The 14,687-nt window shown below is 38.3% G+C and overlaps 1 protein-coding gene across 1 annotated transcript in view; it reads left to right on the forward strand.

Moving 5' to 3' along the window:
- Positions 1 to 14,687, forward strand: part of LOC124594646 (kinesin-like protein KIF13A) — a 404,453-nt gene that overhangs the window by 241,495 nt on the left and 148,271 nt on the right. The window contains exons 6-9 of the mRNA XM_047133014.1: positions 5,882 to 5,993; positions 8,786 to 8,998; positions 9,147 to 9,167; positions 13,604 to 13,694. Coding sequence (XP_046988970.1) covers positions 5,882 to 5,993; positions 8,786 to 8,998; positions 9,147 to 9,167; positions 13,604 to 13,694 — 437 coding nt within the window. The remainder of the gene's footprint in view (positions 1 to 5,881; positions 5,994 to 8,785; positions 8,999 to 9,146; positions 9,168 to 13,603; positions 13,695 to 14,687) is intronic.

Consider the following 14,687-nt stretch of genomic DNA (forward strand, 5'->3'; position numbering starts at 1 on the left):
CCATGCATTTGCGATAAACACTGTTTCCAGGTGGTGCAGTACTTAAGGCAACTGCCTGGTAAGGAGGAGGTTGTGGGTTCAAGTCCTGGTCCAGCACACATTTTCCCTGTCACCACTGATTCCACACAAAGTCTGATGCAGCTGATACCTTTTGTAAACCCTTGTCACCAGTTTTGTAAAGGCCTCATCACTACTGCTGTGAAAGCCAAGTTGCCACTGTTGTTATAGTAGGCAGAGTCTGTGAGTTCATCCAGTACAGTACACTGCTAAGACAATTTTTCCCTTCCAGGGTCAGGTAACAGGATAGGAGGGTGAAGGTTCTACAATACTCCAACAAATTAGTAACAAAGTCACACAAATGAGTTAAAAAGGTTTACTTATCTTTGTGACTAATTGAATAATGAAGTCCGCAACACTGCATGTAATATAACACAAGACAGGCCCTTAATGGCTAAGTGCAAATAATCATACGTAAACTTCACAGTACACAGCAAATGCAATTTACAACAATTGTGTATTCATTTCTAAGAGCTCACTAAAAGAGGTTCCTGTCTAAGTCAGCCTTGTAAGATGATCTATAACCAGATGCGCGTGAGCCACTCTTCTATCTTCCAAGTAGGCTTCTGTCTGTTGTCGTCTGGTCATTGACAGATTGTACTCGGCCAGCAATTGGCTGAGGGGAAGTCGATATCTTCATCCTCACCATCGCTCTTGGTGCTGGTGGAACTCCTGCAGGTGGCAAGTCTCTATGGCACTGGCACCAGCTTGCATCTTTGCACCTGTGGTGCTTTTGCCCTGGCTGTGTCTTGTTTGGACAATGCAGCAAATCATTAGTCCTTTCCTTTCCTTTCCTTTCCTTTTTCCTTCCCCCTTCCCCTTCCCCGTTCCCCTTCCCCCCTCCCATTTCCCCCTCCCTGTTCCCCCTCCCCTTCTCCCCTCCCATTTCCCCCTCCCTGTTCCCCCTCCCCTTCTCCCCTTTCCCCCTTCCCCCTTCCCCCTTCCCCCCCTTTCCACCTCTCCTTTCCTCCCCTTTCCCCCTTCCCCCCCCTTCCCCTTCCCCATATGGGAATTATTATGGAAGAACTAGTATTCCTTTCTGGTGAGTATTAGTAGTATTGGTTGCCATAATTTAACTGTTTAAATGGCAGCACTGTGAAAAGAGGCAGACCTGGGTCAGCTGCTTTGGCATATGCCTGAATTAGCTGTAAGCAGAGCCACGTGAGAGATGTATAGGATTTGGCATCTGGTAGAGAAGGAAATATTACAGTCTGTTCATTGGAGTTAAAGAAGAAAGGAGGAGATAACAAAAGCTCACTAAAACTGTGAAACTCAAGAGATATGCACACTTTTGAGCAATAGGATTAGAGGTAGCTACTTTGTGTCATAATACTGTAAAAGAATTATCATCAAACAATGAAAACTCTGGCTTGGAATATCAACAACGTTAAGAAAAGGACAGACTGTTACTCACCACAAAGATGACCTGTTGAGTTGCAGACAGGCACAACAAAAAGACTTTCACACATTATAGCTCATGGACAAATCTTTCAGTGAAGAAGAAAGCACAGACACATTCACACAAGCAAGCACACTTCACATACCCGACTGCTATCAGAGACAGCTCTGGTTGGGTGAAAAGCAGTAATATGTTACAGTCTTTTCATTGTGCCTGTCTGCAACTCAACCAGTCATCTTTATGGTGAGTAGCAATCTATCCTTTTCCTAATATTGTTAAAAAATTATTGTATTTGAGGCTTGTTGCACAATGAAAACTCTGGCTTGGAATATCACCAATGTTAAGAAAAGGACAGACTGCTACTCACCGCAAAGATGACCTGTAGAGTTGCAGACAGGCTCAATGAAAAGACATTACCTATTTATGTGATTACTGTTTACAAAGATTTCTCAGGAAAGAAGAATGTATCCCTCAACCAATTACAATCACTTTTAACTTGCCTGTTCTCAAAGACCAAAGAAATAGTTATGCTTGGTGATTTTAATGTAAATGTTCTTACTGCAATAGTGATAGGACAGATTCTGAGAATGTGATTCGCTCTTTCAGTCTGACTCTGACAAATGACTGACAAAAAAACTGTACAAGCCTGATTAACAATATTTTTGTAAACAATAACAGACTTGATCAAAATTTGTGTAACACAAATCTTAAATGGTCTAAAAATTTAACCCATTCCTAAACAAATTTGTTACCCAGTTTGAGCCTGTATTTTCTAAAAGAATTTCAAAAAGTACAAATTAGAATGATTGCAGGAGACAGTGGCTTGCAAAGGAAGTAAAACAACCTGTAAAACAAAACTTCACTCAGAAACTCTAATATACCTCAGGATAAGTAGCACTACAAATTACACTGTAGCATTTTAAAGAATGTGATTAAAAGATCCAAGACCATGTTCATTAAATCTGGGAAGGTGGTACAAAGGAAGACAGACGAAAGTTCAGAGGATACAGACTGTATCGAAGTCATAATGGCTGCATGGTGAAATAGTTGATGATCTCTTCAACAACCTTTTTTTGACAGTAGGTAATCAAATTGGGTGTAAAGGATGCGTGGTTGAAGCCATGAATCTTCTACAAAAATCAGTGCAGAACAAGATTAGGCAAGCTCATGTATCCAATTTCACAACAGAAGAAAAAAAAGAAGAAAACTGCTACTGGTGTGAGCAATATATCAATCAAAGTACTGAAGAACTGCTGCAGATTTATTCTTAAAGTTTTCTGACACACATTTAATGAGTTCCTAAATCAAAATACTGTTCCTAATAGACTCAAATATGCAATTTTCAAACTACTGTACAAAAAAGTGATAAAACTGAGGTTTACAACTACCATTCAATTTCATTGGTTGCAAATCTTTCTAAAACCCTAGAGAAGCTGATATACTGATCATCTGAATAAACACAATGCCCTTAGTAAAAATTGATTTCGTTTCCATCAGGTTATTTCAATTAACATATCATTTTCTCATTTGTTAACTGTTTACCGAAACCTACAAACAATAAAATGTCACCATTTGGAATTTTTTGTTATCTGTCTAAACCATTTGCCTGGTGTATTGACCACAAAATTCCAAGTATGAACACTATAGCTTAAATGGTAAAGTAGGGATGTGGTTCAAGTCATATCTAGAAGACAAAAAGCAGAAGGTAGTACTGAATAATTCTTCAATGACAGCTGCCTGCTCTTATTGGAACACAAAGAAATGTGAGTTGCTGCAGGGCTTAGTGCTTGGTCTCTTACTATTCTCAGTCTTTATCAATGACCTGTCTTGCAGTGTGAGCCAAAAGGCACACTTCAGCTTATTTGCAGATGCCACAATCATTATGATTGAGAAAGCACCTAATTATAGACTAGACACTGTGACAACCATATTCAAAACCTCTAGATTGGTTCACTTCACATTATCTGCCCCTTAATGTTAACAAGACTCGGTTCATTCAGCTTCACATAGCATTCATAGAAATAGGAAGATATCGAATTAAAATGTGGTGACAAAGAAAAATTTAGAGCCTTTCAAATTCCTTGTGTTGACCCTTGGTGCAGGAGTGGCAGTTGACACTCGAGATAAACAAATGTAACATACTGCTTAGATATAGGCATAGACAGAAGGACCCATTATTATATGGCTACACGCTTGCAGAACAATCGCTGGAAACAGCTATTAGCCTAAAATGTCTAGGAGTATGTGTATGGGGAGGCTTAAATTGAGATGACCACATACAACTAATTACAGAAAAGGAAGACACCAGACTTAGATTCACTGGAAAAATCTTTAGGAAATTCAATCCATCAACACAGGAGGTAGTGTACAAAACACTTGTTCAACCAGTACTTGAATATTGGTTATGAGTGTGGCATCCATACCAGACAGCATTGGCAGAGGAAATGGAGAAGATCCATAGAAGAGAATCCGGTTTTGTTACAGGTTCATTTAGTTAGCATGTAGGGTCACAGAGATAATCAACTTCCTCCAGTGGCAGACTCTGCAAGAGGCATTTGGTATCACAATGTGGCATACTGTTAAAGTTCTGAGAGCATTCGTTCCTAGAAGAGTCAACAGATATATTGCTTCCTCCTACACACAGCTCATGAAAAAACCATGAAGATAAAATTAGGGAGATCTGAACCCACACAGAGGCTTACTGGCAATCGTTCTTCCCACAAACTATTTGCTACTGGAACAGAAAAGGGGGGGATGTGACAGTGGTATACAAAGTACTCTCCACTACACACTGCAAGGTGGCTTGCTGAGTGTAGATGTAGATGTAGATGTAGATTGACAGAATGCAGCTTGTATGAATTAAAGTGTAAGCTTTATAATTTGTTTGTATGACTATTACTATTACTACACTGGAGAAAAAAGGAACGGGTGCACCTGTGTTCCACAGCAAACAAGCAGAAGTGCCGCAGCATGACACGGCATGGGCTTGACTAATGTCGGAAGTTGTGCTGGAGGAAATTGAAACCGTGAATCCTACAGGGATGTCCATAAATCTCTAGGAGTATGAGAGGGTGGAGATGTCTTCCGAACAGCATGTTGCAAGGCATCCGAGATATGCTCAATAATGTTCACGTATAGGGCATTTGGTGGCCAGCGGAAGCATTTAAACTCAGAAAAGTGTTCCTGGATCCACTCTGTAGCAATTCTGGATGTGTGGGGTGTCACTTTGTACTGCTGGAATTGCCCAGGTCTGTCAGAATGCACAATGGACATAAATGAATGCAGGTGTTCAGACAGGATGCTTATGTATGTATCACCTATAAGAGTCGTATCTAGACAAACCAGGGGTCCCGTATCACTCCAACTGCACATGCCCCACACTATTACAGACCCTTCATCAGATGGAACAGTCCCCTGATGCCAAGCAGGATCCATGGATTCATGAGGTTGTCTCCATACACTTACACGTCCATCTGCTCAACACAATTTGAAGTGAGACTTGTCTGACCAGGAAACATGTTTCCAGTCATCAACAGTCCAATGTCAGTGTTGATGGGCCCAAGCAAGGTGTAAAGCTTTGTGTTGCGCAGTCATCAAGGGAAGACAAGTGGACCTTTGGTTCCAAAAGCCTATATTGAGGATGTTTCATTGAATGGTTCGCACGCTGACACTAGTTGATGGTCCAGCATTGAAATCTGCAGCAGTTTGTGGGAGGGTTGCACATTTAATGCTTGTCTTCAGTTGACGTGGGTCCCGTTCTTGCAGGATCTTTTTCTGGTCACAGCAATGTCAGAGGTTTGATGTTTTACTAGATTATTGATATTCACGGTACACTCATGAAATGGTCATATGGGAAAAATCCCCAATTCATCACTATCTCAGAGATGCTGTGTTCCATCGCTCATGTGCCAACTATTAAACTACTTTCAAACTCACTTAGATCTTGACAACCTGCCATTGTAGTAGCAATAACCGATCTAACAACTGCGCCAAACACTTGTTGCCTTATAAAGGTGTTTGAGACTGCAGTGCTGTATTCTGCTTGTTTACATATCGCTGTATTTGAACTGCATGCCTACACCAATTTCTTTGGTGCTTCAGTGTATTACCTGAGTTATCTGAACAGTTGTGCTTCACTTGTCCTATACCTGTTTACATATGATTTAGATTGTAAGCCTTGTGACCCTTTACATGTGGTTACTTCTGTAATAATCTGACATGTTCTACATCCTAGTGATGGATTTGCATAAAGAATCTATGGAACTCGAAAGTAAATAAGAAAATCAAATAAATCATGTGTTAAAACTGCTCAAATTTGTTTTGTTGTCATTATCTTTTAGTGCTTTTAGTGCATTTCACTAATTGCCTATATGCAAAAACACTTGTTGTTTAGTTTATTTAAAACTACTTGAAATTATGTTACAGATCTCTAACTACCCTGGGTTTAGTCATCTCGAAATTGGCTGACCAGGCGATGGGTAAAAATAAGGATAAATTTGTTCCGTACAGAGATTCTGTGCTCACGTGGTTGCTCAAGGTTAGTACGTTGACCAATTACACCTCTCACCATAGAGATCTGTATGTAGTTGAAGCAAACATTGTAATCAGAAAATGTTAAGAACAAGATGCTCATGACTCTTTGTGTGCAATTAAAACTGTAGTGATCTTACACTTATTTGAAACATCTGTGACATCATAGTGGAAAGTAACATAAAGAATTTGTAAATAATGTGGGGAAAAAGCAGAAGGCACATTAAGTTGCAAACAGGCAAAATTGGAAGACACTTACATAAAGCTTTCGGCCACAGCCTTCATCAGCAAAACAGAAACATTTACCATCCACACACACTAGCAAGCACACCTCATGAACATATGACCATCAACTCCAGCATCTTGGGCCGGCATTCCAGCCCAAGATGTTGGAGTTGGCGGTCGTGTGTGTATGAGGTGCACTTGTTTGTGTATATGAATGGTATACGTTTCTCTTTTGCTGATGAAGGCTGTGGCTGAAAGCTTTATGTAAGCATATTTTAATTGTGCCTGCCTGCAACTTAATGTGTCTTCTTTACCGTAAGTAGCAATCTGTCTTTTCCTATGTGGTTGATATTCCTCTGTGGAGTTTCCATTGTTTGAATTTGTAAATAACCTTTTTTTCCTACATAAAAACACTAAGTGGGCTGAAGGCTTCTATCTTGTCTCTCATGGACCAGTCTGTTGTGGCAGTAGAAGACAGCAAAAGGAAAGCTGAAGTTTTAAATTCTATGTTTAAGAAATCATTAATCCAGGAGGCTCCACAGACAACCCATCATTTGACTCTCTTATGGAGGATATAGAAATAGGCATCCCTGACACAGAGAACAAATAAGTCACCATGTCTGGGTGGAATCACAGTTCAATTTTACAGAGTGTGCTCTTCACCATTCGCCACTTGCTTAGCCTCCAGTTGTTGCAAATCTCTTGGTCGGTGCAAAGTCACAAGTCACTGGAAAAAAGTGCAGTTAACTGCTGTATGTAAGAATGGTAAGAGAATGGGCCTGCAAAATTACAGACCAATATTTTTAACATTGGACTGATGCAGAATTCTTCAACATACTCTAAGTTTCAATATAATAAATTTCCTTGAGACAGAAAAGCTACCATCCATCATGGATTTAGAAAGCATCACTCATGCCAAATTCAACTTGCCCTTATCTCGTGTGATTCTGCTTGACCCGAAGATGAAAGGCAGGAGACAGAGTCCATATTCTTAGATTTCCAAGAATTGTTTGACACAGTGCCCTGCTGCCAACTGCTAACAACGGGCTGAGCATGTATAATAGGTTGTTGGGTTGGGTTGTTTGGGGAAGAGACAACCAGCGAGGTCATCGATCTCATTGGATTAGGGAAGGATAGGGAAGGAAGTCAGCCGTGCCCTTCCAAAAGTGCCATCCCAGCATTTGCCTGAAGCGATTTAGGGAAATAATGAAAAACCTAAATCAGAATGGCCGGACACGGGATTGAACCGTCGTCCTCCCAAGTGAGAGTCCAGTGTGATAATAGGTTGTAAGGCATGTGAGTGGCTCAAAGATTTCTTAAGTAATGCAATCTAGTACATTGTCCTGGATGGTCAGTGTTCAACAGAGAGATCTTGTTCTCTGTACACACAAATGATCTAACAGACAGAGAGCAGAAATCTGCGATTCTTTGCTGACACTCTTGTTGTGTACGGGAAACTGTCATAATTGAGTGACTGTAAGATGATTCAGAATGACTTAGTCCAAATTTATACTTGGTATGATGAATGGCAGCGCACTCTAAATATAGAAAACTGTAAGTTAATGCAAATGAGTTGGCAAAATAAACCTGTAATGTTCAAATACATTATTAGTGCTTATCACTTTCACATCAGTTAAATATCTAGGTGTAACATTGCATAATGATATGAGATGAAACAAACACCTAAGATTGGTAAGAAAGGTGAATGGTTGATTTCAGTATTTTGGGAGAATTCTAGGAAAGCGAAACTTATCTCTAGAGGAGACCAGATATAGAATGCCGAAGTGACCCACTCTTGAATCTTGCTGGAGTATTTGGGATCACCTCCAGTTCACATTAAAGGTAGACGTTGAAGCAGTTCAGAAGTATGCTGTTAGATTCATTACTGGTAGGTTCTATCAACACATGAATATTACGGAGTTGCTTTGTGAACTCAAATGGGAATCCGTAGAGGGAAGATGACCTTTTCAAGATAAACTATTGAGAAAATTTAGAGAACTGCAGAATGACTCTGTTGCCGCCAGCGTAGATTTCACTTAAGGACTTCAGAGACAAGATACGTGAAATAAGGACTTGCACAGAGTCATGTTTCCCATGCTCCATTTGTGAGTGGAACAGGGAAGGGAGTGGCTTGTACTGGTAAAAGGTGTCATCTACGATGTTGGCTTGTGGGGTATATATGTAGATGTAGATTAAGTATTGTAGAAATAAACACTGGAAGGAGTAAAGCTAAAAACTCACCATATAGTTGAAGCCAATTGACACTAAACAAGATTGAAAGTATTACTAAACTTTTGGACTATGTCCTCCTTCAGAGGTAAATAGTGGAGAATACACACATTCATACACTAATATCTGAATTGTCCTGACCATCTAATTTTACAGGGAAGGGTACAATTTAGTCTGTCAGGACAACATAGTCGTGTGTGTTTTGTGTTGCTTAGCTAATGCAATACAAAACATTGCTTTTTCCCTTTTGTAGCAGAAAGTTCGCTGGTTTAAAATTTAATCAAAATACAATAAATGTTTCAAAACAATGTTGAAATATATTTACATGATGTAACTACTTTGCAGGATAATTTGGGAGGCAATAGCAAAACTGTGATGGTAGCAACAGTATCACCTGCTGCTGATAACTATGAAGAAACGTTGTCAACATTAAGGTATGCTGACAGAGCAAAGCGAATTGTCAATCATGCTGTTGTGAATGAAGATCCCAATGCTCGAATCATAAGAGAGCTGAGGCAAGAAGTAGAAGCATTGAAAGAGATGCTGAAACATGCAACAGTAAGTTGAAATTATTTAATTATTTACGACAGTGTGTTATTTTCCATGTTGCTGATTTATTATTTAATGCATGCAATTTTTTATTAACTTATTACTACATGTCAACATTTGGTGATGCTGGTTTAATGTAAATTCTTTTCTTTTTCAGGGCTCCGAAGGTTTTAAAGATGTAAGTAAGGACTACATTTTAAGCCATACAGAAATGAGAACACATTTGTTTCTGTAATTTGAACTTTTATTATTAATAGTTTGTAAACAGTCAGAAGATACAGGTGAAAACTGCATTGTATTAATTTTAGTTTATGGGTTCACTAACCAATTTTTTGTGTTGGAGATTAAATGAAAATTATTAAGGAATGAGATACAGCAAGAGCTCCAACATGTGGGTGGATCACTCCTTGGGCTGTGGAGGAGATATACTGGTTAATGAATATGGTTCTGCAACACTGCATGCCAAAAGCACCAATCTTTCATCATTAAATAATTTTTTGGGAACACTGAATATGTAATTGTATCACAAAGAACATTCTATAAACACTTTTTAGACTTGGCTAATATATACCCATTTTTTATTAAAAATGGTATTGAAACAAAAGCCCCAATGCAAAAGTCAAAACATTTGAATGTAAGACATTATGAAAAGTATCATCTGTGAACATTGTCCAGAAAGTAAGTATCATGTCATTCTACTGTCACTGCAGCATTAGTGTCGCAGTTCTGCACATTCACACTTTGCCTTTACTCTGACACCATTAGAAATGGATGGATTTTGTTGTGTTTACATTTGTTAGTGATCATTCAAAATACTTAAGAGCTCACCAAGTGTGAAGTGCGTTCTGTTGTACAGTTTTTGAATTAAACCAGCTGAAATTTATCATCAGTTTGTAGAGATTTATGTTGAAAATGTAATGACTGATGGAATGGTAAGAAAGTGGCTGAGAAAGTTCACTCATGGATGAACCAGTGTTCATGATGAAGCATGGAGTGAGTGGCTTTCTGTTGTCAGTGATGATTTATTTGAGAAAATCATCAGTTTGTAGAGATTTATGTTGAAAATGTAATGACTGATGGAATGGTAAGAAAGTGGCTGAGAAAGTTCACTCATGGATGAACCAGTGTTCATGATGAAGCATGGAGTGAGTGGCTTTCTGTTGTCAGTGATGATTTATTTGAGAAAATGAATGAGAAAAGTCATCAAAACAGATAGTTTAAAATAAGAAAGCTTTGTGATGAGTTTCCACAAATTTCAAAAACTGTTTAGCATGAGACTGTCACAAATTGCTTAAATATTCACAGATTGTGTTCCTCTTTGGATCCAAAAATCTTTACAGATATCCGCAAAATGAAGCGACTTGGCAGTGATTTACCATTTATTATCTGATACAGTGATGATGGGGATGAATTCTGAAACGAAATTGTGACCAGTGATGAAACTTGGATTTGTCATGGCACTCCAGACAAAACAATAGATGATGGAGTGGAGCCATTCATGATCCTCCAAAAAACAAAAATTCAGAACATTATCAGCTCAAAAAATCATGTGCACTGTGTTCTGGGAGAGACAGGGCATTCTGCTTGTTGAGTTCCTTCCCAGAGGTGAAACTCAATGTTGTATGATACTGTGGGGTATTGAGAAAACTTTAGTGCGCAACTCAAAACAGAAGGTGTGAAATGCGCAGTCAAGAAATTGTGTTGCTTCCTGACAAAAAATCTCCCCATTCTGCTTGTGTCACTCAAAATCTTGTTCAACAGTTCATTTGGGAGCAGTTCAATCACCTTTCATACAGGCCTTCTTACTCCCATTCGTTCTTGAACTTGAAGCATGATTTAGGAAGAAGACACTTTTACAGCAATGACGATACAAAAAATGCTGTTCAACAGTGGTTATCTTCAATGGTGGCATCTTTCTATGAAGAAGACATAGAAATGTTGGTTTCCTGCTATGACAGATGTCTGAACAATGGTGGGGACTATGTAAAAAATAGTTTAAGAAGTCCTATTTCCTGTAAAGATAAATTTTGGTTTGAAAAAGTGTTTTTATCAGTTTTTTTCCAAAACAGTACTTACTTTCCAGACATGCCTCATACAGTGTAACACACCACTGCCCTTGGGATTTCAGGTAAAAATGGTAGCAGAATCCTGCACAACCAGTAATGTCACCACCCTCTCCGTCTTTTCTCTGTCATAATAGTTGCTTGCAACTAAGAAGGTGACTGTAATGTTTTCTGCTCAGAGAGAGGCATTATGCATTTCTTTGTCTCCAGTGTGCTCCCTGTCTCTGTTCTATGACTCAGACTTCAGTCATTGCCTACACTAGTAACTGACAACGCTGGCGTGAGTGCCCCATTGGCCCATTGTTTTTCTTCTGATTCTCCCTACAACTATTGAAATGCTTGGAAAACTATCACTGTCAGTTCTTAACATATTAGTACTCATGTTTGCCATATGCCACCCATAAGGAAAACTATTGGCTGAATACCCTCACCAAACCCAGACTAACATGATAAAGCATGCCAAGAGTTTGATGTGCACCAGAAGCACATGGAACAGTCTCACACGGTAGAATGATGCTATTGGCTGTAGCATCACATGGTAAACTGTGCATCGCCTTACCACGCACCTTCTTATGTGCACACCACTATAACAACACCAATGTAGCATTACATTTTAACAGTCATATATGCAGGCTGGTAAAGACTTTTTTTTGTCAGTAGTGAGGATAGGATTTTGGGTTCTGTTAATGGTTACTTTGGGAGATGTGGAAAGGTTTGATAGTGACAAACTCATTTAAAGATTTGATGAGAGAAACCTGCTCTTTGGTATTCAGGCGAGTAAATAGAATCTAGTACAGCGTAATAAGGTGTATCAAGAGGAATTCTGTTCTTGTTGTTTTGGATGGCAGGACTTTCATGATTACTACTTGCACATTGGCTCTGTTTGGTTAGTTTATGGAGAAAAACTAATCCATTGACTTATATAAGCTTATGTGCAAACAAGAAATGTCCTTGCACACACACACACACACACACACACACACACACACACACACACACACACAGTTTCAAAGAAAATTTTTTTTAGAAGTCAGTTTAGTTTTAAAATGGTGAAATTTTTATTCCACATCAAACTGTGTATACTACACCTGCTTTAATTATGGGCAATAACATTGTTTTAGGCCAGAATTTAAAAACATATATACCTAACTTCTCCCAATTATTTGAAAAATACACAATCCTCAATTCACTGTGTGCATAAATTACCTCTTCCTACTACCTGTTAGTACAAGAGGAAGAATAGCGTTTGTGAATCAATCAGTCAGAGTCCCATCCTCATTGAGAATATACTCTTTTGCATATATAATTCAGCATAATGCAAAAAATATACTGAATATTGAAACTGCAACCAAAAGTTGAAAAGAATTTACTTGAATATGAAATAAAAAGTGCACAAGAAAACTCTAAACTGAAGTATCTTCTGCAGCCACAGGCATTCAGGTGTGTGTAAAGATAAGTAGGCAAGAGTGCAAAGTGCAAATTTTGAATGTCCTTGTGCCAAAAGCCACAGTGAAAGATAAGTGAATGATGTTGTAATGTCTCCCTGTTCCTGTAATCCTAGAGTGTTTATGACATACACTATATCGTGGTTGAAAAAATCTCACGTGTGACCATTCATGATAAAATTTCAATAAAGTTTTATAGTTAATTAACTCCATCACTTACACATATCCTGTGAAAATGGCACCATTGTTTTTATATGGACCAGTTTGTACTCTTCTGCAAAGAAAGGGAGTATATCAATGTAGAAACAGTGAGGTAATCATCAAATGACAGTGCTTTGTGAGTCACTAAAATGAGTAGAAGTAAAAAAGAGAGAAATATGAGTGAAATAAATAAAATAGAGTGAAAGTGGGAGCCCAGATAATGACAGAAAATACACGAAATGTGGTAATGGATGAGTGAACTGTGATCTGAGTGATAAGATATCCCTGAATTTTATCCTGAGTCTCATCAAGAGTTCATTCATCACAGTTCATTTCTTCGGATGAAGCTGATACTAAGACACAAGAACAATGAGTAGTTTATCAACACTGAACTGTGGTCAGTAAGTAATGAAAACAATTTCGTTGTTTTCAAAGTGATATCCTGCTTCTTCTCATGTTCACAAATTTAGTATATGAAGAATAAGGATCATGTTTCAAAAGTTTATTTATACTAGAATGTCTTTCATAGCTTTGTCTCTGTGCCTTTTAAGGTAAACAAATAATGTGGTAATATGTCTGACAGAGGACAGTACTTATGTAGTGTGAAAACTGAATGATTTATGAGCATTCTCTTTAGTCTTTGTGACTTAAAGATGCCATTTACTCTCAGAATCCAGTGGTTAATACACAGATTGGCATCTAGATCTCATATATGTTCTGTGTGTGTGTGTGTGTGTGTGTGTGTGTGTGTGTGTGTGTGTGTGTGTGTGTGTGTGCGCACACACCCCCACACTTGCGTGCATGAATTTTTGTCCAAAGGATGTTTGCCAGTGATAAATTGTGAATTGTTGAACCTGTTCATAAGGGTCTGCTATTACTGTCTTCTTCCCTTGTTTTTCTTGCAGCAAAGAATAAATCTGCATGAAAAACTAAGTGAAAGTGAGAAGCTTATGAAAGAAATGTCGCAGACGTGGGAGGAGAAACTACAGAAGACAGGTAATGTAATTTTTAGTTCTAAAAGGTTGTCTCTCGTAGCAGAATAGCATCTGATGTGTAGTACTATTTGTGAGTTTTAATTTATATAACCAGCATTTAGCTCACATCATAATCATATTTATTGGTAATCCACACATGGAGCATTCCCTAGTTTGATCAAACAAAATTTCATCAAACTTTGTCAAAGGCAAGATTTTTTGCCAATCTTCCTTTGTTTGCAGTTCTTTGTCTGATCACCAGAGATCTGCTGCAATTCCTTGAGAATAATTACATAAGAGCTGTCTCCTTGTGAAAATGTGCATATAGCTATAAACTTGGTTTTGTAATAGGAAACTGATAATTTTTTTAATTTTACTATTTATATTGCTGGTAATCAACCCTGGGTTGTACTGCCCAGTATTGGGCATTCCAGCTTTCATGGTGGGCATTAGGCAGTAGGGGATTTAAAAACATTTTCATTAGGTTTTCATAAAATTCCACATTGTAAATTTGATTTCAGAAAATATACTATTTGTATTGCCTGTGCATATGTTTAGTTTACATTACACAAGAGGGACTAAATGGCACTATAGAGCGAGTGCAAACAAAAGAGCCTCATTGCACAATATCTCATGCATCTCCCTGCACACCAACCAGCTGTAACAGATAAACAGAGTGTCTCATAAAATGAAATATCTTCATGGCAGTATTTGTTCATAGAATCTGTTGTAAACCATCAACACCCAATGTATTTGTTGCATCATAAAACATTATTCAGTGAGGTTATGATGCAAAATTGACTGCAAGAACATCTTTCTACAAAGCATCCAACTTATTAGGACAAGCCCACTGAATATTTTCTGGAAATGTATAAATATTTCAAATTAGTTCAACAACTGTTCAGTTGTTTAAGAAACAACACACAGTGAACGAACATGGATAATTGCAGATTATTACATTTCACAATTAATTGCAAAAGTGATAAAAACTGTAATATTGGAGAAACTCCTCAAC

This window comes from Schistocerca americana, chromosome 2, assembly GCF_021461395.2.
Source record: "Schistocerca americana isolate TAMUIC-IGC-003095 chromosome 2, iqSchAmer2.1, whole genome shotgun sequence".
Taxonomy (NCBI): domain Eukaryota; kingdom Metazoa; phylum Arthropoda; class Insecta; order Orthoptera; family Acrididae; genus Schistocerca; species Schistocerca americana.